This window comes from Liolophura sinensis, chromosome 12, assembly GCF_032854445.1.
Source record: "Liolophura sinensis isolate JHLJ2023 chromosome 12, CUHK_Ljap_v2, whole genome shotgun sequence".
Classification (NCBI taxonomy): domain Eukaryota; kingdom Metazoa; phylum Mollusca; class Polyplacophora; order Chitonida; family Chitonidae; genus Liolophura; species Liolophura sinensis.
The window spans coordinates 5,438,481-5,466,144 of record NC_088306.1 but is presented as its reverse complement, the minus strand read 5'-3'; the positions used below and the strand labels follow the sequence as shown (position 1 = coordinate 5,466,144).

General features: G+C 39.5%; 2 protein-coding genes across 2 annotated transcripts in view; both read right to left on the bottom strand.

The window, feature by feature from the left end:
* The window catches only part of LOC135479380 (universal stress protein Sll1388-like), a 19,309-nt gene extending 11,141 nt beyond the window's left edge, over positions 1–8,168 (bottom strand). The window contains exon 1 of the mRNA XM_064759206.1: positions 8,057–8,168. Within this exon, the coding sequence (XP_064615276.1) occupies positions 8,057–8,165 (109 nt within the window). The 5' untranslated portion in view covers positions 8,166–8,168. The remainder of the gene's footprint in view (positions 1–8,056) is intronic.
* A 4,708-nt stretch (positions 8,169–12,876) lies between these two features.
* The window catches only part of LOC135479379 (inactive ubiquitin carboxyl-terminal hydrolase MINDY-4B-like), a 32,989-nt gene continuing 18,201 nt past the window's right edge, over positions 12,877–27,664 (bottom strand). Inside the window, exons 9-16 of the mRNA XM_064759205.1 lie at positions 26,932–27,097; positions 25,197–25,262; positions 24,594–24,658; positions 23,396–23,555; positions 22,646–22,732; positions 21,107–21,287; positions 19,815–19,911; positions 12,877–16,387 (exon numbers count right to left, since the gene is read on the bottom strand). Of these exons, the coding sequence (XP_064615275.1) occupies positions 16,339–16,387; positions 19,815–19,911; positions 21,107–21,287; positions 22,646–22,732; positions 23,396–23,555; positions 24,594–24,658; positions 25,197–25,262; positions 26,932–27,097 (871 nt within the window). The 3' untranslated portion in view covers positions 12,877–16,338. The remainder of the gene's footprint in view (positions 16,388–19,814; positions 19,912–21,106; positions 21,288–22,645; positions 22,733–23,395; positions 23,556–24,593; positions 24,659–25,196; positions 25,263–26,931; positions 27,098–27,664) is intronic.

The window sequence follows — 27,664 nt, the reverse complement described above, 5'->3', positions numbered from 1 at the left end:
TCAGAAAACACAACCAATCTGTCTCAATCTTCGTCTCTAATAATACTTTATACACTTGCATTCTCTTTATCCAGAGTATGTACAACATGATTCTAACCAACACCTAAAACAACTTTATTGATGAATTCTGATTAAATAGTTCCGCAAGTGAGGACACAAGTGATGAGGCAAATCTTAAAAAAAAGCCTACGTGCGTCTCACATGCTCCAAAGGACAAGCTTGCTTATTTGTGGCAGTGGTGTAAAACGAAAGGTAGAGAGTGACGCATGCGCTGTGAGTCCTATGTGATTAAAAGGCAAATTGTCGTCTTAGACATGTCAGAGAGATGATTATCTCCTGGATCAGCCATTTTCCAATGGGATACCTTTCCCGCAGAATGGCGACACTGGTGCATAGTGAATTGTGCTCTCCTATATATTGCTATTGTAAAAACAGCAATGTACGATATTCTACCTCATATTGCATTAATATGACATTATTATACTTAATGAACAACGTTAATATAATAGGAGACCCGAGGACGAGCTACACAGTTTACATCGTTAGACCGTCTTGATACAAGCGGGAAGGAGTTTTACGAGTTCCCCATTAAGACGCACAGAGCGGAGAGTAAAATCAGAGCAGCGACGACAGTGGGATAGCTGGCAAATGGTCACACGTAACCGGTGAAATACAGCCTCTTTTCAGTTTACCCCACTTAGGGTTTTATTCTAATTGTTCATGAAAATGCTTATTAGTAACAAGTTACATACCCCCTAGCGCCATGGCTTAAGCGGAATTAGGTTTTAAAATATGCGATGATGTTACTTGCAATATTTCAGACGTCACTGGTCTAGAATCACACTCCGACCCGGATAGCACAGTTTGTAGAGCGTCCCCTTCGGGAGCAGTAGATCCAGGGTCATTTACTGGGTCGAGTCACACTTAAGACTTTAAAAGAGGAAGTTGTAACTTCCTCGCTTGGCGTTCAGCGTAGAGGGGATATTGCAATGACTGGTTGACCTGCATCAGTATAATGGCTCGGGCAGGCAGTTTACTTGCCTTTGGTAAGGCGTCTCAGTGAAGCAGCAGTAGATAAAAGAGCGGTGGAAATCCGTCCTGCAAGAAGGAGGCACATTACATGCATTCTTCGTCATCATATGACTAAAAAACTGTTAAGCACGACGTTAAACCCTTAGCACTTACTCACTCACTCTAGAATCACTGAAAATGCTGTGTTTGCTTTCGAGCAAAGTAATGTTACGCTCCTTGGCGGAACTGTGTGGTGGTTTTAACATATTTACCCTTCAGATAACTTATTTACGTATTAGTGCATTCCAAATATAAGGACGGGGTCCAGCTGTGGTGAAAGTGTCCTCTTTGACCTAGGTTATACCGATGCGCGAAACAATGGGATACCGGCAAAAATCCGAAGTGGGACGTATTACGTCATTTCATTGACGCTGGACATTCCACTGCAGCGTCAACAGTGCGACGTCACAATGCGTAGACCAAAAACGTCACAGATGAAACCGCAGAACGCAACATGTTTCCTGCCGCGCAACAAAGGACTTCTGATGTGCAAGTCCTAATTCAGACTAGCACAACTTTTTGTGAGACGTACCCCATTTTATATTGTCTTCTCTGAATAACTGAATAACGTGTTAACTCAGCAATTAGGGAAAGTATTCAGTATCAATTGTGGCTTCAATTTCTATCAGATTTTCACATTATGGGGCAATAATCCAGGAGCTATGGCAGCGATAAAACAGAGCCGTCTGTAATCACAGTTCACAGCACTCAGTACTGAATGAGGCCACCATTAGCATCTCGAAGAGCGTGAACTGTGATTACCGACCACACAATTGCACGCTGCCATAGCTCCTGGATTATTTGCCCTAAAATATGGATATTCGATAAGGTACAGATTCTATGGGGGTAATAGTTTAGTTAATTTCTTACTTTGATTAATGTTTGGCGTAATACTTAAAGGCAAAGTAAACACTAATGTGAAGTGTATCAGACGAAAGACTATTAAAAACTGTATCTTTTAGAATTTCTTCAACTCAGTATAATGCGTATGAAATTTTGGATTCTATCGTTGCTCTTGGTGGCCAGATTGGGACCAGTAACGTAACAGACTGCAAGATTTTATCATTCTAAATACATGTACATGCAGAAGAAATGCATTCACCAAAGGGACAATGAAACGAACTGGTTCACGCAAAAAATATGGATGAGACGTCGCTGATACCTGTCACCCGCTAGACCATGCGGTCAGCAAGAAATCATCATATCTCAGTTCTGCAGAGCCTTATCTGTGTTCAGATTGGAATAGATCTTGGTGACGGACAACGGAGTTATAATCACATCAGAGGGCAGCAGGAGGGAATGCCCAGGGCGAGCCATCTCGGCAATTTGGATGTGAAATACTTGAAATACTCATCACCTGACGGTATTATTCCTGCATCGATCGATATACATTTATGAAAATCCAGCCAGTGGATATCATCGCTTAAACCGGAAACAGGCGCAATCATGCTAGTGTTCATTTCCTCCGGTAATGACCAATGGCAAAAATGGACCCCTACATGGATGAATTAATGACAAAGGCCCATGACCATGCTGATGCTTTCATCACAAGTACCATAGAGTTGCTTGGCGCTTACAGTACCAGGTAACTCGTTCACGCGACAATAACACAGGAAGTGCAATCTAACTTGTTAACTAGGCAGAGAGCGTGTCCACTGACTCGTCACTGTGGACAGATGACTAGCCACTCAATGTAGACGGAATACCAGACACACTGGCCCAAGGAGTCATAAAGCTGTCTTTACGACCCAACTCTACTCAACCCGAATGTTGCTCCGGGTCAGTCCTCGTGTATGCTAAATATCGGCTAGACTCAACTGGAGTTGTACTCCAAACATAATATGTATGCCGGTTCAGTCAAAAGTCGAATGTCCATCAGCCATCGAGACCCAGCCCTGTCAGGCCAGTTGAGTTGAGTAGCAACTTAACCTCTCGCGTATGCTCAATTTTAAGCTCAAGAGCTTAGGATGAGACTCAATGCAACTGCAATGGCCTTGCGGAGATTCCCTGACATAGTCGTAATGACTAAAGTGCAATTCCAGTTGAGTCGCGTCGTTAGATCGCAGACAAGAGCCCTTTAGGGACCCAACGAAGAGTTGTGTTGAATTGGGTCTTACGCTCTCGTGTATGCCGAACTTAAGACTAAAGTCAGGCTTAGTCTAAACTTCAAAACATTTTACTGCACTAAAATGTGAATACACGAAACTTTTTTTATCTTAATACTTAAAGATATCGTAGACTTTCATAACACAATTGAAAATTAACATTTGGGTTCCAAACCTAAGTTCAATAATATTACCACAAGTTAAAATTAAGTCTGTCTTAAGTCTAAGACTTAAGACAGGTATTATGTAACTGTACGGTATACTTAGTCGTAACTGACACACCGAGAACTATCTACATGTAAATCTACTTTGTGAACAAGCGTTACCCAAGAAAAACATGTAGATCCAGTACAGATAGAACTACACTCAAACAGTTAATCTTTTAATTTTCACAGAAAGTCTGTTGTCTGAGTGATGATTCTTCAATGTGTTCTGATATTGCAAGAGATCATTCTGTTAAGTATAACACATATATTAATTCACCATTACGATTCTATTTAACTAACAGGATTTTATCTTGAATATAACACAGTATCATGTTATAATCACAGAATACATTCTAGCATCACTCAGACAATAGACTTTCTGATCAAATTGACAGATTAATATTTTGGGTGTGGTCAACATGAGTCCTCAAAATTTTGCAGATTATTACCAGCCAATCTACTCACTAATGTTGCTTGAACAAACTTAATACAACCTCATTTGCCCACAAGGAATGCGCGAACTTAATATAGCCTCATTTGTCCACAAGGAATACACGAACTTAATACAATCTCATTTGTCTACAAGAAATGCGCAAACTTAATACAACCTCATTTGTCCACAAGGAATACGCAAACTTAATACAGCCTCATTTGTTCACAAGGAATGCGCAAAGATAATACGGCCTCATTTGACCACAAGGAATGCACAAACTTAGGGCCTTTATGGTTTCAAATGTGTAATATCTGATGAAGAACATCAGCGCGACTAAGGATCACATGTACCAGGGTTATGTCAACATACACCCGCTATCTGACAGAGAACGTCAACGGGACTAGGGATCATATGTACCTCAGCTATGTCAATATACCCTCGTTATCTGACGAAGAATGTCAGTGGAGCTAAGGATCACATGTACCAGGGTTATGTCAACATACACCCGCCATCTGACAGAGAACGTCAACGGGACTCGGGATCATATGTACCTGAACTATGTCAATATACCCTCGTTATCTGACGAAGAATGTCAGTGGAACTAAGGATCAAATGTACCTGGGCTATGTCAACATACACCCGCTATCTGATGAAGAATGTCAGCGGGACTCAGGATCACATGTACCAGGGTTATATCAACATACACCCGCCATCTAGCAGAGAACGTCAACGGGACTCGGGATCATATGTACCTGAGCTATGTCAATATACCCTCGTTATCTGGCGAAGAATGTCAGTGAAACTAAGGATCAAATGTACCTGGGCTATGTCAACATGCACCGGCTATCTGATGAAGCAGCAGAACTGAGAATCACATATACCACTGTTATGTCAACATACACCGGGTATCTGATGAAGCAGCAGAACTGAGAATCACATATACCACTGTTATGTCAACATACACCGGCTATCTGATGAAGCAGCAGAACTGAGAATCACATATATCACTGTTATGTCAACATACACCGGCTATCTGATGAAGCAGCAGAACTGAGAATCACATATACCACTGTTATGTCAACATACACCGGCTATCTGATGAAGCAGCAGAACTGAGAATCACATATACCACTGTTATGTCAACATACACCGGCTATCTGATGAAGCAGCAGAACTGAGAATCACATATATCACTGTTATGTCAACATACACCGGCTATCTGATGAATAATCAGAACTGAGGATCACATATACCACTGTTATGTCAACATACACCCGCTATCTGATGGAGAACGTCAGTGGAGCTAAGGATCACATGTACTTGGGCTATGTCAACATACACCCGCTATCTGATAGAGAACGTCAACGGGACTCGGGATCAAAAGTACCTGAGCTATGTCAATATACCCTCGTTATCTGACGAAGAATGTCAGTGAAATTAAGGATCACATGTACCAGGGTTATGTCAACATACACCGGCTATGATAGAGAACGTCAACGGGACTCGGGATCATATGTACCTGAGCTATGACAATATATCCTCGTTATCTGACGAAGAATGTCAGTGGAATTAAGGATCACATGTACCTGGACTATGTCAACATACACCCGCTATCCGAAGAAGCATCAGAAATGAGGATCACATATACCACTGTTATGTCAACATACACCCGCTATCTAATGAAGCATCAGAACTGAGGATTACATATAACCCTGTTATGTCAACATACACCAGCTATCCGATGAAGAATTTCAGCAGAACTAAGCACCCTGTGTGCTAGAGTTATGTCAACATACACCAGCTATCTGATGAAGGATCAGAACTCAGGATCACATATATCACTGTTATGTCAACATACACCCGCTATCTGATGGAGAACGTCAGTGGAGCTAAGGATCACATGTACCTGGGCTATGTCAACATACACCCGCTATCCGAAGAAGCATCAGAAATGAGGATCACATATACCACTGTTATGTCAACATACACCCGCTATCTAATGAAGCATCAGAACTGAGGATTACATATAACCCTGTTATGTCAACATACACCAGCTATCCGATGAAGAATTTCAGCAGAACTAAGCACCCTGTGTGCTAGAGTTATGTCAACATACACCAGCTATCTGATGAAGGATCAGAACTCAGGATCACATATACCTCTGTTATGTCAACATACACCCGCTATCTAATGAAGCATCAGAACTGAGGATTACATATAACCCTGTTATGTCAACATACACCAGCTATCCGATGAAGAATTTCAGCAGAACTAAGCACCCTGTGTGCTAGAGTTATGTCAACATACACCAGCTATCTAATGAAGCATCAGAACTGAGGATTACATATAACCCTGTTATGTCAACATACACCAGCTATCCGATGAAGAATTTCAGTAGAACTAAGCACCCTGTGTGCTAGAGTTATGTCAACATACACCAGCTATCTGATGAAGGATCAGAACTCAGGATCACATATACCTCTGTTATGTCAACATACACCCGCTATCTAATGAAGCATCAGAACTGAGGATTACATATAACCCTGTTATGTCAACATACACCAGCTATCCGATGAAGAATTTCAGTAGAACTTAGCACCCTGTGTGCTAGAGTTATGTCAACATACACCGGCTATCTGATGAAGCAGCAGAACTGAGAATCACATATACCACTCTTATGTCAACATACACCGGCTATCTGATGAAGCACCAGAACTGAGGATCGCATATACCACTCTTATGTCAACATACTCCCGCTATCTGATGAGGAACGATAGCCGTACAAAGCTTTATATGCACCAGGACTATGTCGACATGCACACGCTGTTTGATGATGAAGGTCGGCAAAACTCAGTTTTAGTCAGGGAATGAGAACAAAGGTATTAGATGTTTACATAAAGCGATACATGTGGAAAATTCTAGGGGAATTGGCACAATGAATCAATAGCGGGTATTACCGTGCCTCTGGAAATATTTCTCAGACAGTCTATTTATGCAAACAGAAAGTGCCTCGTGGAGAGTGTAATTTCTCCAGAAGTATCAGCAACGCCCGTATGACTTTGTGGTTTCGACACAGTCGTCCTGAATGATCTCAAGACGGATATCAGTGTTGACGTGGGTGATTTGAGAATGACTCCTCTTGGAATCACACATGGACAGATCAGCTGAATGTCGAATTCTGCCAACGTTCAACAGGGCCATCGATTACGAATGGAACGGCAATTTTTATACGCGTTATACGGCCTATGTGAATCTATCACTGTCACAAACTGCATCACAACCTTACCGTCGACGTGTTCTTCTGACTACAAAGCCGTATCATGTTGACACCGATAACGCGGTAAACAGGCCATTGTGACCAATTGTATCCAATGACAATAAATACAATACAAGAAATAAGTCTTTTAACGAGAAAAAAAGAAAACAGTTTTGGCACAAGACTGCCGTGTGGAGACGACTTGATGGGTCAAGGGTAACCATGGAAATAACATTTTTAACACAATTATTGACAGCCTCAAGTGCGATCTGTACCTCTATTTATTATATTTTATTTATTTACTTATTTATATATTTACTTACTGATATACTTTCATTGTTGTTCAACATTACCTTCATGTTGTTCTATTACACGATGGCAGTTACTTTTATAAGTGGAGGGAACAGGAGTGCCGGTGAAAACCACCGTCCTTTGGCAACTAATTGGCGAAATTTCCCACGAAAGACACGCATGGTTATTCACCACAGATGAGAGTTTGTTGTTTTTACATGTGCCAAACTTCAGTTGTACATAGATTCCTGATTAGTTAGGAATAGCAATTCAATGTAAAGTTGCCGTTTTAAAGCACATTTAAAACACAGGATTCTATGGTGGTCTGGTGGGACTCAGAAGGTGACGTCAGTGACGGCACAGCAATAGTTTTGGTGTGAAATAGCCCATTTCAAGGTCCATTTCTTGAATATGTTCGCTGCTCTAAATGAAGATGCATTTAGAATGATGAAATATAGCAATATAAATTAAACTATTTTCCCGGAGAATATTTACTTGTCTTTCACCAAACACGTACTTTATGGCAGTGCGTTCTTTACCTTTAACCGTTAGAAATGTTAGAAGGAAATGTTGGCCAGCGCTGTACGTGGGAATTTGTGATATTTACGTGCCGACTGAAACACCCACAGTTTACCCACAGGAAAGCCATTTATCTTTAGCATATTGCGCATCGGTAATGACTGACAATACTCACAGTCAAAAGCGTACTCGGCCATCTCGCTGTGATCTATGGCGATGAGGACAACTCCTCTCTTCACCACCTCAGAATCGCTATCCAAACTCTCGCCATTGGCAGACGCCATCTTGGTATCCACAAGTGGCTGATCTGTAGGACGTAACTGATCGCCGCTTCCTTCTCGCTTCTAGGTACAGAGAGTGAATGCTACTGTGGAAGGAGGAGTCAAGCCGCTATTTAAAATGGCACTGTTTTTGTTCGCTGCAATTGAGCAATCAACAAAGCAATTACACTGTCAGTTCCGAATCACTGAACAGCCTTGCTCTGAGTCTATAGCCCACTTTACACATCTGGGCTAAAGACACCCAGCTTGATCTAGTGAAGCTTGTAACAGCTCAGTGGTAAGCGCAGGCCACATAAACCACCCGTAGGTAACAAGCGTTCGAACACTGCTTCAGTCCGCGAGTGAGCACAGTAGAATCGGCCCCAACGCTGCGACAACACAGGGCCTCTGCATTATCGATCTGTCCTCACCCAGACTTTATCATCCTCAACAGGCTCACACCGACAAAACAGGAATGTGCCAAAGCCTTTTGAATAGACCAATACACTTACCGGGTAACGTTGACGATGCTTTTGAATAAGTGAAACCACTATCTAAACGCTTTTGAAGAACGCCGCGTGCTTGATTTTACGGTCTTCCCTGGTATGATCGAGTCCGCGTTGACGGAGAACATCTGTTTAATGAAACTTCCTTAGTGATGACGCAGAGCATCAATCCACTGAAACTTTCTTTGTGTTGACAGAAGGCATCAATCTCATGAAACGACTTTAGTCTTCAGGGAGGACATCAGGCTAATGAAACTTTCTGAAAGCGTTGACAGCAAGCATCAATCCAGTGAAATTTACGTGGTGTTGACGCAGAGCATCAGTCCAGCGAAACTTTCAAGGTGTTGACAGAGGGCATCAAATGCGACTTCTTTAGTGATGAAGCACAGCATCAGTCTAATGAAACTTCCTTTGTGTTGACGCCGAATGAAATTTCCTTAGTGTTGACGCTGAACATCAGTCTAATGAAACCCTCTTGGTGTTGACGAGGAACATCAAACTTTTTTGAGATTTATTGTAGACGAGGGTATGAGTCTAATAGAACTTCCTGTGCGCCGACGGAGGGTATGAGTCTAATGAATCCTCAGCGTTTACGCAGGTAAACTGTCTAATTGAAATTGTAGTTTCTCCGCGTATATCACGAAATCATGAAACTACTTTGGCAGTAAAAGGCACGTACACCGACGCATGTCATATGATTCTGCCTTCACGGGCCACCGAAACAGATTTGAGATTGTACTGTAGCCAACAACAAACCTGTACGAGGAAGCGTCTTGATTATTGTTGATCTGAAGCGTGAACCTATGTGACTGGGCTACGTGTGTATACTAGCTGATGGTTATAAGCTGGGAATGAATCTATGTAAGGGTTTTACTTCGTACTTAACACTTTGTCAGTTATGTGACGGCGAGGAGGCACGGCGAGTCCATGCCGCTAACGTGCTGCATAGCCACTGAAGTATCAAGCCGAAGACACAGCCCGAGAGGCCCTAACGAACCACATTTATATACTGACCTCGAGCCAACCACTTCTGTTCACTTGCTTTAACCTCTCATTGCTGTGCGAGAAGTAACATTTTTAAAACCGCTGGTGTGACCCGACCCAGGTTTGATGGCAGGTCTCACGCCTTCGAGGAAGACGCTTTAACCATTAGACCACGGAATCAATTTGTGCAAAATTACGCAAAATAACAGAGAAAATCTGGTTACCTGGTTTGGAAATGTAAGATATTTGGCCTGTATCAAGTCGATACACGCTACCGTTTAAATAACAAACGACAGAAGCAGGTGCCAAAAAAAATAGAAAAAAAACCCCCAAAAAACAAAAACGATTGATAGCTTTTCCATCTGCTTTAATAGTAGGCATTACAAAAACAAGAAAAAAAATTGTCCATGATCTAAATGATAGTCGAGACGTCCAAGGTCACATTAAACTTGGAGGTCTGAGTGAGAGGCATGCTATTTTTTTAACAAACAAAAACCGTAACGAGATATTAACTTAAAGGATTGGAAAGTGTATATCTATTTAAACAGCAGAATTTAGAAACCTGCTAGGAGCAATTTTGTGCGTCTACTTCTTGTATACAGAACCTTATTAAAGGCTTATAAAGGTCTAAGAAAATGCAGTAGTTGTGACTCAAACAGTGACCCATAGCGTCCAAATAGCCACAATTCAAGCTGTTGACTAAACTGTCATATGCAGGGATAACCAAGCTTAACTGTATGACTGTAGGCCTATATATCTCAACGCAATGCAAACATGAGTCTGTCATATTTATCTCACTAACAACAGGCAAAGAATGATTTGTTTTACACGTACATTCATCATTCTATTACAGGATATTTTCCTTTCTACCATCGAATCAGATGGAGACATGATCTTCACTTAATAACAGCTTTAATATTTTTGTCGACATCCAAAATAATTTAAACTCTCCGGCCGTAAATGGGAAGATCTGCAGCAACCTGCGGATGGTCGTGGATTACCGCCAGGCTCTGCCCGGTTTCCTCCCACCATAATGCTGGCCGCCGTCGTATAAGTGAAATATTCTTGAGTACGGCGTAAAACACCAATCCAATAAATAAATAAATTATTTAAAAGGAAACTGGCACGTGTAAGAAGAATTCGTTTGCCTTAGATTTGAACTCAGGACTATTATTTGTCAAGCAACTGCAGTCATAACTTTCAAGTGCTTAAAAAGTCAAACTCAGAACAGGAAAGAACTCAAATTGTGGTTGGTACAGCGTCAAGCAATAAAAAATCAGTGTACTAATTTTACACTCCTCGGGTCAAAACTTTTTAATTGTACGCCCGCCCCCTCGTTGTATTGTAACAGGAAGAGATTTTGACAAACCAAATCTAAAAAACATTATTTTTGACTTTGCCACAGAAAGGTGAATGTTGTGACACATTCTGATGCTAAGCGGATACAAAAACGACGCTGACTGGCTGACAGTGGAGATATGGTTTCCTGGGTTAAATCCTGCAGCTTTGGACACGCTTGAATAAATCCTCCATATCTTAAATTCAACATACGCTGGACATAGCCTGGACTGGCCTATCTTTATTTATTTAACTGTTGTTAAAGAACCACTCAAGAATATTTCACTTTTACGACGGCCGCCAGTATTATGGCGGAAGGAAACCGGACAGAGAGGAGGGAACGTACGACCATAAACAGGTTTTAGCCAGACAAGAATTGCCTATCTCTCACACCAGATTATCGGAAAGGCTTCTGTGTTCCTTTAAGGAGCCCACACAGGACAATCTCACAATAGTTAATAGCAACCTGGCTCCCGGCAGCGATCAGCCTCTTGATCCGGCTTCAGTGTGCTCCCGTACCAGATGCCTCTTTAACACAAGCTAAGCTCCATGTTTATTAAACGTCTTAAGTCAAACGTCCAGACACGGCTACATGTACAAGTAAAACATCTTAGGAAGTTAAAGATTTATATGTTGATTCGTTACTGTAGAACAATGTAACAAGCACAATTTGGGTCCTTTCCTAATCTGGGTTTGGATTTTTATTCATTTATTTATTTGATTGGTGTCTTACGCCGTACTCGAGAATATTTCACTTATTCGATGGCGGCCAGCATTATGGTGGGAGGAAAGGCTGCTGGCAAACCTTTCTACGTACTCGTGCAGAGGAAGCCAGCATGAGCTGGACTTGAACTCACATTGACCGCATTGGTGGGAGGCTCCTGGATCATAGCATCGTGCTGGCGTGCTTGATCAGTACGAAGTGAATTCGCTTTGTTATCAGAATCATTTCCCGCCTAAATAAGTCTGTTGAAGACAGAATGAATTACAAAAAACAAAGACACACAAACATAAAAGAAAATAAATAACATTTTTTATATTCTCAGGAAGATGTGATGTAAATACATATGGCACGTTTACAAATTGCACTGCACTGAACTGCACTGCACTATAGTTAATACAATTCACATATAAACTCATGTATTATATTTACGCCTTGATATGGCTGACAAACTTTCGACGCGGACTGCAGTAATAATCAGTCACTCTTAAAGTTTATAACGTTCACATTAGTCTTAGGTTATTCTATAATCTCACCCAGGGTCACGAAATTCTCTCAGGCTTGTTAACAGAGACTTGCATGTAAATGAACTCTTGAACAGTTTACTACACTTAAACGTGTGGCATACATTTATTTTGATTACAAGTGTTGTTTAAGACTACAGTGACAAAATCAAAACTTTGCATGCTAGTTCAAATCTCATTTAAGAGCAATGCCACAAGCTACTGAAGACTACAGTATACCTGACTTGAGTCTATGGCAACTTCATCATCCTGTGGTAAGCATATCTCACAATGCAATAAAGATAATTGATGGTAACTCTGATGAAGACAAGTTGCCAGTAACTCTCTTCAAGACAAGTTGCCGGTAACTCTCATGAAGACAAGTAAAATCAGACCAGTGATGACAGTGTGTTAGTTGGCAAATAGCCACAGGTACTACCCATGAAACCCGGCCTATTAGTCAATTTACTTTGGTCAGGGTTTTATTCTAGATGTTCGTGTAATTGCTTAAACAGTAGCAAATTACAGCCTCTCCTCCCCCAAGCACCACGCATGGCTTAAGCAGGATTAGATAAACAAAAATGTTACGGTCAACTTCCATGAAGGCACAAGCTGTTGGTTTAACAGCAGAACAGAGCAAAATTCACATAAAATGTAAGCAAACTGACCAAAAACAACAACAAAAAAAGAAAACAAACCGCTTCTACATTAGCAGCATTCGTCTTTGATTCATTATGTATTTCCCATATAACAGAGTTTTTTGTCGTCATGCTATACTGTCCTCATTGACTGATTAACTGAACGATTGGTGTTTAATTAACGCTACCCTTAAAAATATTTTACACTTTTACAACTGTAAACTGACATCAAAGTATGAGTATTTACATGTCGCACATGTGTGCTTTCTTACGGCTGTTCGTGTTTCTATTATTAATAGCTAACAAAAAGAAAACAGTCAAAAGAAGGCGAAAAAAAATTAATATGGAAAAAAGTCGATGCTGCTGTTTTGGATCTAACCCATTTCTTCGTTACCTTGACAATGGATTGATTACATTTAAACATTAAAGAGAATCTCATGTGAAGGCGGAGCTCTATATTCAAATAGGAAGCCACAAAGACGTCTACTAAATGATTTGTTCAGGAAAGCTAATGTCTCTATTTCTACGGTTCTGGTTGAGATCTATCTCCGGGATAACGGAATGAACTTTAGACTTACAACAAAATTTGAATTATTAAATCCGTCTATGTTCCTTTTCGTAATTTTAACTGAAGTTTTTTGTTCAACAACTTACCCGGAATTTACGTTATCAAGGAATATTCTGACCCTTTTATATCAGAAATATCAATTTTAAAGCGATTTGAAATTTTAATTTAAGTCTAATATTGCTTCCTGATTCCAGGGCCAGGGCTGTATTAATTAAGCAACTCCAGACTTGAGTAATAAATCGAAAGTGTTTAAATCCCTAACTCTGAACAGGAAAGTAATTGTGATTGGTATATATTGCTCTGCAGTAAAGAAATAGTGTGCAAAGTTTAAACTTCCTGGAGAAAGGATATTTAGTTGTAGCTGTATATGAGTTTTTTACCTGTCTTAAGGCATATGGGCCTAGGGCCAGTATTTATTCACCAAATTAAGAACTTAGTCTTAAACTGCAAGCCCGAAAAAGGACAAATCCAGAACAGGAAAGAACAAAACTTGTTGTTAGTAAATTGTTTTGCAGTAAGGAATCAGTGTATATTTTTTAAACATTCTACAGCTAAACATTTTACGTGTAGCCGTGTTTGAATTTTTGACTTAAGTCTTACGATGTTTGATAAATACGGGCCCAGTAAAGAAAAGCTGCCAAGGTGTTTAATGCTGCAGACAAGAAGTTTTCACTGTATATGTACAAGGTCTCTGTGTTAGCAGTAATCCCAATACAGTATTTTTTGCCTACGTTAAAATTTCACAAGTAAAACACATAAAACATAAAGTTATAAAAAAACACATGTACATGAATTACTGTATAACAAGCATTATAACCATATAAAACCTTATATGTACAACATATATACATACACACGTGGAGCATGCAAGGCAGATACCCTCGTAACTATAGGTGTTTAATACAGATAGTAGAAGTACTTACAGGCGCTCCTTAGAACTCCTTCCTATGTAAACATACTGTATTTACCAATATCTCACAAAGGCTATGCCAGAGAATTCTGGCTGAAACAGGCATGGAAAAAGTTTCATGAAATTCCATTAATCTGGTAACAATACTCATATGACCAAATCGTTGGTGGTAACTTCGATTTATTGAAAATTTAAAAGTGTGAGTAGAGACACTGCAGTAGAGTACATTACGCTCGGAGAAGCCGTGTTAACCTGCACGGAATTCAAGCCCAGTCGACAGTGAAAACAGTTGGGCATGTTCAAAGCTTAGCTTTCACACTAACCTTGTAGAATCGTTACATTCACTAAAGCGGAATTCGCGGTCCTGTCTGCTGCGTTGTCCTCAAAATGCTACAGCTTTCCCCTAATGTTAAGGTAATTCTTAATTCTTTTAACCGGAGCATCGATTCGGATATCACCGGAACATCGCAATGTACGAATCACATCATTACGAAGCAAGGGTGGGCTCCGATGTTCTTCCTAAATTTAAGATTGTTTTCTTTTCACAATAGTTTCTTACAGTTCTTTATGTCCATTATTAAAACATAATAATTCATTCGCCATTTTAATTGTGTATTGTTTTTGATTTCAATTAAAATGTTCCAGGAGTTTACCTTTTCAGGGACGACATCGGTTGCGGCCGCTCGAATCGAAAATGATCGGCAGAGAAGTTTTAACTGTTGTCGATGCGCCAGGTAAATTTGACTTATTGTGACGGTATTGTCTTTATTATTAACGACAAACAAGGGGAAGTCGGGATTGCTGTACGATTAAAAGTAAAATGTCTTTGCGCCGTACAGCTTTGACCTGTCGATGGCAGCACATTCCGCATGACCGAGTTCAACAACAGAATACAGATCTGTATTTTAGAAACTAAGCTGGCAAGAATGAAACAAATCTCAGATTTAGGTCTAGACGTGAGGAACTCAAAGGCGCCGACAATGACAGGTTGAGGGCAGCACACTCCACAAGGCCGAGTACAACAAAAAATACAAATCTGTATTTTAGAAAACTAAGCTGGGAATAATGAAACAAATTTCAGATCAAGGCTCAAAGCCGCCGCCAAGTTTTATTTTTATACCATTAGTCCGGAGGCCACCTATGGATTTTCTGTGATAATTTTCGTTACATTTTCACAAGTGCCATTTCCATTTAAGTCTGTTACACTACATAACTGATGAAGTTGATATTTTCGAAGACGTTACTATTTGTGTTTTGAAAAAAACAAAGAAAATCTGATTTCATCAGAGCTTTCCCATGTTTTTTTCCCGCACAATATGCTAACACAGGTCTATACAGTCGTGCAGTTTTCATTAACTAAACCGTTACGCTGAAAAACACACATGCCCAAATTTAATTTAAACACTATGAGAGCCTGCGGGAAAAGGGTATGCATGGTTTTGAACCTGTGGGTTTGGTACACGCATATCTACGTTAGTAATCTGCTACAATACTCAAGCTCCTGATCAGTGTATGTAATGTCCCTATGTTAATCATGTTAATCAAATTTCCGCATCATATACAGGATTGTGTTTAAACGATGTTGCTAGGTTCATCATCTGATCATGTTTCTATATCACGCACAAGAATTTAGTGTAGCTATGTAATTATCTGCTTTTATCACGTACATGTACTGTACGTGTTTCTTAGACGTACATGTACTGTATGTACCTGTACTGTATTATTTACCCATTTGATTGGAACTTTACGCTGTACTCAAGAATATAATTTCAGGTATAGAACGGGGGTAGAGCCCGGAAGAAATCTACGACCATCGCAGGTAGCTGGCAGATTTTACCAGGTATGATATCGTATTATTAATATTAATGTCTCTACATGTAATGTTGCTGTAATACTGTTTCCACGTGATGGTTTTTTACTGAACTGCTGGTTTAAAATAACACTGCTACTATGCAACGCGAATGTGTACGCTTGTATTTGTCATGGGAAGCTCCATTTTAGGTCTACAAGTCAACCCAAACTGGTTCACTCAATAAAAGGGTGTTGTTCCGTTCCAGCTGATCTCGGCGTCATACCACCTGCAGAGAAAAGAAAAAAAACAGAAGTGAAGAAAATCTGTAATGGTGAAGCCATGTATTGAGGAAAATGCAGGAGTGAAGAAAACCTGTCAAGGTGAAGCTATCTACCAAAGAAAATATAGAAGTGAAAAAAACTGTCCTGGTAAAGCCATCTACCACGAAAAACACAGAAGTGAAGAACATGTAATGGTGAAGTTATGAACACAAGACAATGCAGAAGTGAAGAAAACGCGTCATGGTAAAGCTGTGTACCAAGAAAACGCAGAAAGTGAAGAAAACGTGTCATGGTAAAGCTGTGTACCAAGAAAACACAGAAGTGAAGAAAACGTGTCATGGTAAAGCTGTGTACCAAGAAAACACAGAAGTGAAGAAAACGTGTCATGGTAAAGCTGTGTACCAAGAAAACACAGAAGTGAAGAAAACGTGTCATGGTAAAGCTTTGTACCAAGAAAACTCAGAAGTGAAGAAAACGTGTCATGGTAAAGCTTTGTACCAAGAAAACTCAGAAGTGAAGAAAACGTGTCATGGTGAAGCCATGTACCAAGAAAACACAGAAGTGAAGAAAACGTGTCATGGTAAAGCTTTGTACCAAGAAAACTCAGAAGTGAAGAAAACGTGTCATGGTGAAGCCATGTACCAAGAAAACACAGAAGTGAAGAAAACGTGTCATGGTAAAGCTTTGTACCAAGAAAACTCAGAAGTGAAGAAAATGTGTCACGGTGAAGCCATGTACCAAGAAAACACAGAAGTGAAGAAAACGTGTCATGGTAAAGCTTTGTACCAAGAAAACTCAGAAGTGAAGAAAATGTGTCACGGTGAAGCCATGTACCAAGAAAACACAGAAGTGAAGAAAACGTGTCATGGTGAAGCCACATACCTAATTTCATTTTAACAGACATCGTTCCGACAAAAATCCAGAAAACAGTTTAAGACCAAAAAGTGGATAAAAAAACATCATAATTTTGTTGAAAATGTATAAACTTTGAAATTTGATAACCTGCCATGGTCAAGCAATGTGAATGCTTCTATTCATTCTAATTCTAAAGAAATATTCCAAACATTATGTAGGGCCAAAAGTGGACAAAAATGGCTGGAATTTTGTCAGAAATAGATGAAATGGTCTGAAACCCAAACTCGATCTGTAATTTGCCATGGAGAATTCAGGTACCATGTTTGCATTTCAATACAATGAAACATCTCTAACGAAAAAAAAGGTCGGCAAACTGTTTTGAGATGGTCTGTGATTTAACTCTGAAGGTGCAAATAATTAGTTTAAATACATAATTCCTCTTCTAAATGTAGATCATAAATGGCAACAAAATTGTTTAAAACATGAAATTTGTTCTCGGAGAAGATTATACATATAACAGATTCGGTTCTGAGAATGGCCGAAATATATATATATCCTTTAATCAGAAAAAATATCACATTTTTGATTTACCTTATTTGTTAAATGTGTTTACTGGTTGTTTAATCCCACTTTTAAGAATTGCTCACTCATAAGGCGGAAGTCGGGTTTATAGGTGGAGGAAAAGGGATTAGATCGGCCATCATTCCACAAACAAATTGGCCATCATTCTAAATATTTACTGTACCTCACAAATCGATCCTCATTCTAACCATTTACTGTACCTAACAAATTGGCCATCATTCTAACCGTTTACTGTACCTAACAAATCAGCCATCATTCTAACCATTTACTGTACCTAGCAAATCGGCCATCATTCCAACCATTTACTGTACCTAACAAATCAGCCATCATTCTCACCATTTACTGTACCTTACAAATCGGCCATCATTCCAACTATTTACTGTACCTAACAAATCGGCCAAATTTCAGTAAATGGGTTTCAGACCGTTTACTGTACCTAACAAATCAGCCATCATTCTAACCATTTACTGTACCTTACAAATCAATCATCATTCTAACTGTTTACTGTACCTCACAAATCAGCCATCATTCTAACCATTTACTGTACCTTACAAATCGGCCATATTTCTACCCATTTGCTGTATCTAACAAATCGGCCATCATTCTAACCATTTACTGTACCTTACAAATCGATCATCATTCTAACCATTTACTGTACCTAACAAATTGGCCATCATTCTAACCATTTACTGTAGCCAACAAATCGGCCATCATTCCAACCATTTACTGTACCTAGCAAATTGGCCATCATTCTAACCATTTACCGTTCCTAACAAATCAGCCATCATTCTAACCATTTACTGTTCCTAACAAACCGGCCATCATTCTAACCCTTTACTGTACCTAACAAAACGGTCATCATTCTAACCTATTTACTGTACCTAACAAATCCGCCATCATTCTAACCATTCACTCTACCTTACAAATCGATCATCATTCTAACCATTTACTGTACCTAACAAATCGGCCATCTTTCTAACCATTTACTGTACCTAACAAATCGGCCATCATTCTAACCCTTTATTGTACCCATCAAATCGGTCATCATTCTAACCGTTTACTGTACGTAACAAATCAGCCATCATTCTAACCATTTACTGTACCCAACTAATCAGCCATCATTCTAATCATTTACTGTACCTTACAAATCGGTCATCTTTCTACCCATTTACTGTACCTTACAAATCGGCCATCTTTCTACCCATTCACTGTACCCAACAAATCGGCCATCATTTTAACCTATTTACTGTACCTAACAAATCGGCCATCATTCTAACCATTTACTGTACCTAACAAATTGGCCATCATTCTAACCATTTACTGTACCTAACAAATCGGCCATAATTTTAACCATTTACTGTACCTAACAAATCGGCCATCATTCTAACCATTTACTGTACCTAACAAATCGGCCATCATTTTAACTGTTTACTGTACCTAACAAATTGGCCATCATTCCAACCATTTACTGTACCTTACAAATCGGCCATTTTTCTACCCATTTGCTGCACCTTACAAATTGGCCATCTTTCTACCCATTTACTGTACCTAACAAATCGTCCATCATTCCAACCATTTACTGTACCTAACAAATCATCCATCATTCTAACCATTTACTGTACCTAACAAATTGGCCCTCATTCCAATCATTTACTGTACCTAACAAATCGGCCACCATTCTAACCTATTTACTGTACTTGACAAACCGGCCATCATTCTAACCATTTGCTGTACCTAACAAATCGACCATCATTCCAACCATTTACTGTATCTAACAAATCGTCCGTCATTCTAATCATTTGCTGTACCTTACAAATCGGCCATCTTTCTACCCATTTACTGTACCTAACAAATCGACCATCATCCTAATCATTTACTGTACCTAACAAATCGGCCATCATTCCAACCATTTACTGTACCTTACAAATTGGCCATCTTTCTAACCATTTACTGTACCTAACAAACCTCCAGTCTTCAAGCTACAAAAGAACTTACTTTGTTAAAATACAGCTCTCCAGCGCAGGTGTTTTGTCTTCAGCATCTCTCCTAGCAAGAGCTGTTTTGATTCGGCCACGCCTGTTAAACCGCGTGTCTGCAAAGAGATAAAAAAATCCAGTTATTACTAAACTATTTACAACAATGCAAAAGTAAATGCACACATTTACAGGAATGCGTAAGTACATGTTCGTCTTTACAGGAATGCGTAAGTGTACGTAAGTGTTTACAAAATGAGCAAATACATTACGTGTTTACAGGAATGCATAAGTACATGTAAGTGTTTACAGGAATGCGCAAGTACATGTACTTGTTTACAAAAATGCGTAAGTACATGTAAGTGTTTACAGGGATGCGTAAGTACATGGAAGTGTTTACAGGGATGCGTAAGTGCATGTACGTGTTTATAGGAATGCGTAAGTACATGTATGTGTTTACAGGGATGCGTAAGTAAATGTAAGTGTTTACAGGAATGCAAAAGTATATGAATAAAATGGGACAAAAGAGATATACATTTACATGCATATCTGCGCAAGTTTTACAAAATGCGTCTGCATATGGCACGTACATACATGTATCTGATCTTAAAGCATTTGTTAGATCCTGTGTGACATGGGAAGATTTTAATCAACTTCACAAGTTATTACTGAGAAAAGAGGTGTGTCAAGGTTATTCCACCAAATGTTTCTTAAGTTTTACAATGAATATAATTATCTTGTAAGTAATATGGACAGAGCACACAAAACTGCTGGCAGTCTGCTTCATAATTGTGTCTATTTCTACTTAATTTATTTTACTTTTTATTGGTGTTTTATGCCCTACTCAAAAATATTTCACTTATATGACGGCGGCCAGCATTATAGTGGAAGGAAACCGGGCAGAGCCCGTGGGAAACCCACGACGATTCGCAGGTTGCTGACAGACCTTCCTATTTCTACTTAATAACCCGAGACTAGGGGCTGTATATTCATTGTGTTGGATAGGTTAGATAGCCACGTTGGATATATTAACAGTTGCAATAAATGCGATAAGTGACAACCTACATATATATACTAGCATGATACACTATTTGAACACTGAATTCACTAGAAAATGTGACATGGAAACTTTCCAGTGGATCATCCATCAGGGCTGCCATTGTAGTTTATCCCAGGCACTATGGTTCCGCCACCCATGAAACTACATGTGACATGAATTACTCTTGAGAAATCGAACAAATAAAATTTAATATTTTTCAGGTTTTTGCTCTAAAATGGAGAAGATGAGTTTTAGAGTTTGGTACATGTACTGACCTATACTGAGACAGGTTTGCTGTTTCTGATTAGGCTGCCCTGTGTAGTAGTACAGAAAGAAGCGATGTTCTACCCTCCAGTGACTGACCAGCTCAGGATTTGTGCTGAACAGAATACCCATCATGCCGTTCACCTGTGTCAGCCATATTGGGCACCTGGGTGTCTTAAGCATACTCCCAACCTGAAAATACACACATACAACTTTAATGTTTCATATTTATTTATTTATTTATTTGACTGATGTTTTATGCCGTGCTGAAGAATATTTAACTTACTAATATACACTGACTTACAGCAGCTAACATTTTGGTGGGAGGAACTGGGCAGGAGGAGACCTGAGAGGAAGCCAGCATAAGTTGAACTTGAATTCACAGTAAGTTGGTGAGGGGCCCATGGGTCATTGCGCTAGACTAGCACGCTAACCACCAGGCCATGGAGGTCCCTGATGATCTAAGTGATTGAGTGAGTGAGCGAGTGAGTGCTTGGGGTTTAACATCGTACTTAACAATTTTTCAGTCATATGACAACGAAGGAATCAGGAATGCTTAGAGTGCATGTAATGTGCCTCTTTGTTGCAGGATGGGTTTCCACTGCTCTTTTACCTGGTGCTACTTCACTTAGACGCCTTACTGAAGGCAAGTAATGCACCCTGCCAGAGTCATTACACTGACATGGGTCAACCAGTCGTTGCACTATTCCCTTCATGCTGAACGCCAAGCGAGGAAGTTACAACTTCCTCTTTAAGGGTTGTAGGTGTGACTCGACCCAGTACTGACCCTGGATCTACCTGATGATTTAAAGATAAGTAATTAAATTGTCTCCTAGTCGACTGTGTGAGAAGTAACATGTATGTATAATTCCACCTTAATTTCCACCACCATGATATGTACATTGTATTATTCATGTATTAGTACGAAAATGGCATTTAGGATGCAAAACTGAACCTTAAAGGGAGAACCTGTTGTGAAACCCTGAAACTTAAATATCACTGACTTATTCATTGTAGCGTAACATATATGATGACAGCCACTTGTATGGGTCAGCACACAAGAGTACACAAGAGATCAAACAGAGAGAACAAACCTGTGTCCTTGTTCCCCATGACTCACACTTGTCCAGATACAAGAACGCCACACAACACAGAAGGACACAAGAGACCATACAGAGAGAACAAACCTGTGTCCTTGTTTCTTGTGACTCACTCTTGTCCAGATACAAGAACCTCACAGAACGCAGGACACAAGTGAGAATACAGAGAGAACAAACCTGTGCCCTTGTTCCCCATGACTCACACTTGTCCAGATACAAGAACCTCACAGAACACAGGACACAAGTGACAATACAGAGAGAACAAACCTGTGTCCTTGTTTCTTGTGACTCACTCTTGTCCAGATACAAGAACCTCACACAACACAGAAGGACACAAGAGATCATACAGAGAGAACAAACCTGTGTCCTTGTTTCTTGTGACTCACTCTTGTCCAGATACAAGAACCCAACAGAACACAGGACACAAGTGACAATACAGAGAGAACAAACCTGTGTCCTTGTTTCCCGTGACTCACTCTTGTCTAGATACAAGAACCCAACAGAACACCTTTCCTCCACGCCCTTCAATGGCTTTGGCTGGAAAATAAACCAAGGCCAATATTTAGCCACTCATTACAGGAAAAAAACATTTTGCTTTAAGACAATAACCTTTATGCAAGATGACACAAAAAGTTAACTATAAACAAAAGGAAAACCTGTATTAAAACAGAATGTTAATGATTGAAAATCAGGTTACATAATCCTACTGGACATTGTACATGTACATGTATCAATGACATGCAGTATAGAACTTTGGTTTAGCAACATGTGGACAGAAAACGATCATATTGCCTTGATGACGCACATAAAATGTAAGCAGAGATAACGTTACATTTGTACTAGAAATCTGGTAAGTTGCATTGACTTGTCCCTGAATGCTCCAATGAAGTTGTGGCTTTAAGTCCCGACGTTTGACAGGTACCCAAGAAAAGATTTTTTTTTTTTTTTTTGGATTGGTGATTGGTACGCCGTACTCAAGAATATTTCACTTATACGACGGCGGCCAGCATTATGGTGGGTGGAAACCGGGCAGAGCCCGGGCGAAACCCACGACCATCCGCAGGCTGCTGGAAGACCTTCCCACATACAGCCGGAGAATAAGCCAGCATGAGCTGGACTTGAACTCACAGCGACTGCATTGGTCCCAACAAAAGAAATTAAATTTTTGAAATGTCTGAATTAAATGTGGTCATGTCTTACCACTAGGTGGCCAAACTCATTATAGAGGGACACTCCATTGTGTAGGTACTGTACTGCTCTACCAGTAAGCATCAGGTTGATGAGGGAGAAAGTACAGTTCTCCGTGTCTGTCAGTAGTTTCTGACACCCTCCTGAACTCGTTCCCTGGTCATCAGCAATTCTGAAAACAAAAGCAGCTAAAACATGCAGTCTTTAAATTCTTATTTTAAATAACACAGTAGTTGCATGCTTCTAGTAGTTTCAATCCATGCAACAATGCTTTACACAATTTCGTTATGATCTGTCAAAAATCTGCACACTGAATATGTTCTAGATTTCTGGTGCCATCTCTTAATGACATTAGGTGTATACCTCGGTGTGAGGTATAGATGAGGTGTATACCTCAGTGCGAGGAATAGATGAGGTGTATACCTCAGTGTGAGGTATAGATGAGGTGTATACCTCAGTGCGAGGAATAGATGAGGTGTATACCTCAGTGTGAGGTATAGATGAGGTGTATACCTCAGTGCGAGGAATAGATGAGGTGTATACCTCAGTGTGAGGTATAGATGAGGTGTACACCTCAGTGTGAGGAATAGATGAGGTGCATACCTCAGTGTGAGGTAAAGATGTACACCTCATTTATACAATCCGATAATAACCACCTACATGTACCTATATTTCAGATACACCTTGGGAACAGTTTTCAACATGAAATAATGTACGAAATGAATAATGTACCTCATGTACACCTCAGAAACTTTGATAATTTTGAATAATTAACTGAGCATGTACCCTCAGCCAATTTAAAAGTTTCAGATTAAGAGCTTTAGAGGTTAGCTTTACTTAACTGCCTCAATGATACCATTGCAGTATTACCCCTATCATATGTACAAGTACAATGAGAATGCATACATGTCACCCAGAAAATCAAATGCACAAGACTATTAAGGTGTGCAACATTTATGAAATACATGAAAGAAGATTTGCAGCAAATGTGAAATATTATGTTAATGATGTACCTGACAATGTCAGCCATGCAAAAGATGATGCACTAGATGTCAAATGTTAGCAAAAAATCTACATTTAATTTAATAATGTGCAAAGAATGAAATGTTAGCAAAAAATTACCATTCTAAATGTAGAAAAAGAAAACAAAGAACAACAAAGCATATCCGACATGCAGCTGGTACAGTTCTCGGTTGTTACATGTACCCACCTGGGGAATCCCCTGGATAATACTAGACTGTAAAGGAAGAGAAGGCAGCCCTGGTCACCCTCAAACTGAGAAGAAAAATCCACAAATTACACATCAAGTGTGTAGGTAATCCAAGTCACCCTCAAACTGAGAAGTAGGGAAAAACCCATCATTTACAGTTCAAGCATGTCAGCCACCTGTGTATACACAATGTACATGGGCAACGCTGGCCATGCGAAAAATCAGATTTAGGCGAAAATGCACAGTCACAAACACATGTCCAAATTACATATCAGCTATGAATGTCACGGACAAATTCAAATGTAATATATATTGGGTAATAAGCTGAAAGGCATTCTCACACTGCTTGCAGAAAATGGACTTGAACTCACCATAACTGCATTGGTCATGTTGGTTGGAAATTGCTGGGTTATTGTGCTGCGCTAGCACACTGACCACTAAGCCATGGAGGTCACCGTCAGACATTTATCGATGGATGACAGTTTTCTCAACCCATAAGTTTCATCGCATTAACATATGCCCCAGTATGTGAAACAATTTTACCCCAATGTTAAACCCATGGAATAAACTATCAACAAATGCTGTAGAAACAATCAGACTTACATAATCAAAGTACCTCTTCACAAAGCTCTCCAGGTCATCATAGTTGTTAAACTTAAACAGATGAAGCTGGAAAATAAAACAAAAGTCACCAAATCAATGTACACGTACCATGCCAGAATATAATTGGCAGTGGTTAATTTCATTAGGGGTGTTTTGAGTTCGAGCTCTTCTATCTTTTAAGGTAGAAAAAGTTCTGACCAACTGTATCTTGTGACCTGTCAAAAACCACTTTTGATCTCCCTCACTACAAAATGGGCACCTCAAAAAGGCGTCATAAAAAGTACTTTAGAGTGGGGGAATGACAGAGAAGATTGAAAATTTGGTTGTTTGTGAACTTCAGGAGTTCCTAAAGGAAAGATGTGTCATTTGAGCCTCTGGAAAAGGATGAGACAGGTGATCAGTAAATTAATGTCAACAACATTTGTCACCATTCACATGACACAGGAGGCACTGTGATGACAAAAGAGTTCCAACTTGAGACTCCCCTATTATCACCACTCTACTGTATTAATAGCCGCACTCAATTGTTTATATAAAAATCCATGCACTAAGATTCATCTAATACAATGAATCTCTTACAACGTTAAGAGTTTAGATATATCACGACTTCAAGAGTCAAGCATTATGAAAGTATTGTTTGACCATTCGTATAGTTGTGGTCCCCTACACTTTCCCATGGCTCAAGAAGAAAACACGCAACGTTCAAAACAACAGAATGCTCTAAGTCTTCAACCTTTTCGCATCTTTGCAAAGGTATTTTTTCAAACATATTCTGAAAGTATCATTCTGACTGATAAAACTATACTTTTTGTGAAGCACTGAAACTGGCCAATCCATCCAGTCCAGTTTTGTTCCCAAAATCAGATCAATAAATTAATGTGCACAAATTGCAATGAAAATTGTTCTTTCATGTGCGAAAAGGTTGAGGAATGAGGTTACATGTAGTTGTTGTCCTCCACAGATTCCTATGGCCTGGAATCATAAAGCTCTCTTAGACTTAACATAGGCTAAGTCTTGGCTTCAAAACAATTTACTGCTCTAAAAATATTACTAATCTTAACATTTTTTATTTGACTAGTTTAAGTTTTTCTAGACTTGCATGACAAACTTGAAACTCAGCGGTTTTGTTAAAAACTGAACTCAGGAAATATCCCACAAGTTATGTCTGGCTTATTTGGAGAGATGACTGTCGTTTGTGCTGAGGCGGTATGCTACTGTCTAACATATTTTGTAATACAGTCATTGAATATTACACAGCTTGTAAATCAATTAATTTTACATCTGTGGTGGTCCATAAATGATACAGACCTGCCCTGCAACACTTTGTGAAATGGCCCTTTGGCTACACTTAACTAAATCATGGTAAATGATCTCAACACGCAATAGTTCTGCGTTATCATGTCACTTCATTGAGTGAATGGGCAAAGGCTATGTCACAGCTTAGGCTGCACAATCTAATAGCAACATGTTTGATTGGATAAAATTCTCAATATGGCTGCCTCGACTCACACCAGCCATTTGTGAAGCGTTGCCATTTTGTTCTACAGGTTATTTAGTTAAATCTCATGAAAATAATAAATTATGATACTTTTCAGAAACCTTGAGTATTCTGCTTTCAATTGATAAAAGTTTCACCCAGGTGCTGTCTTTGACGTCGATACCTACGCCAACGTTCTGCGTATGACATAAAGCTGCTGCTGTACTTTGTACATGCAAAATAAAAAAAAGTGCCTACCTTTTCTGTAATGCCGTCTTCCCTGTACCCAGTCTGGGTTGTGAAGACACTGTCCTCCTGGGGGAGACAGACTGTGCTCTCTAGGCCACACCCAGCTCTCCACCACATATCACATACAGCCTTCACAGCAACACTGCGGCATTTTACAGGTGATGGTCGTAATTGACTGTGAGAAAAAAAGAAAAAAAACAAATAAAAAAAAAAAGCAGGAACTCACAAGCAAACATAGATTCTACTCTAAATCGATCCAAATACATTTTTGGGCACTCAAAGGCTCTGGAGCCAAAAATTACAAACAGGTGTACAGTCTCAAACTACAAATTCACCAAACAAGACTTAGGCAAATAGAAAAAATAGTTTGAGGTGAGATTGAAATAAAGCTTAGAAAATGGTCACATATACATATTTAAGGACAGACAAAGTTCCTACTCAAACCAACATTTCTTTTTTCACCCTTAAAGGCACTAACAGCAGGGGAAAATGTAATTTCTGTTGGTTGAGTGACAAATTCGCTAGGAATTAGACAGAAGTAAGAACGGTTGTCATGTGTCTGTTGTGTTTATATTCCAGTAATGATAGTAAATTTGTCGTTTCTTATACTTGGTCACAAAAAAGTTGAATAAGAGAAATGACAGTTGTGATAGCATTACTCTTGTATCAAAATAAGTATACACAGAAACCAGACAATGTTTGCCAATCCAGACAATTCCACACTAAAAGTTATTTTCACAAC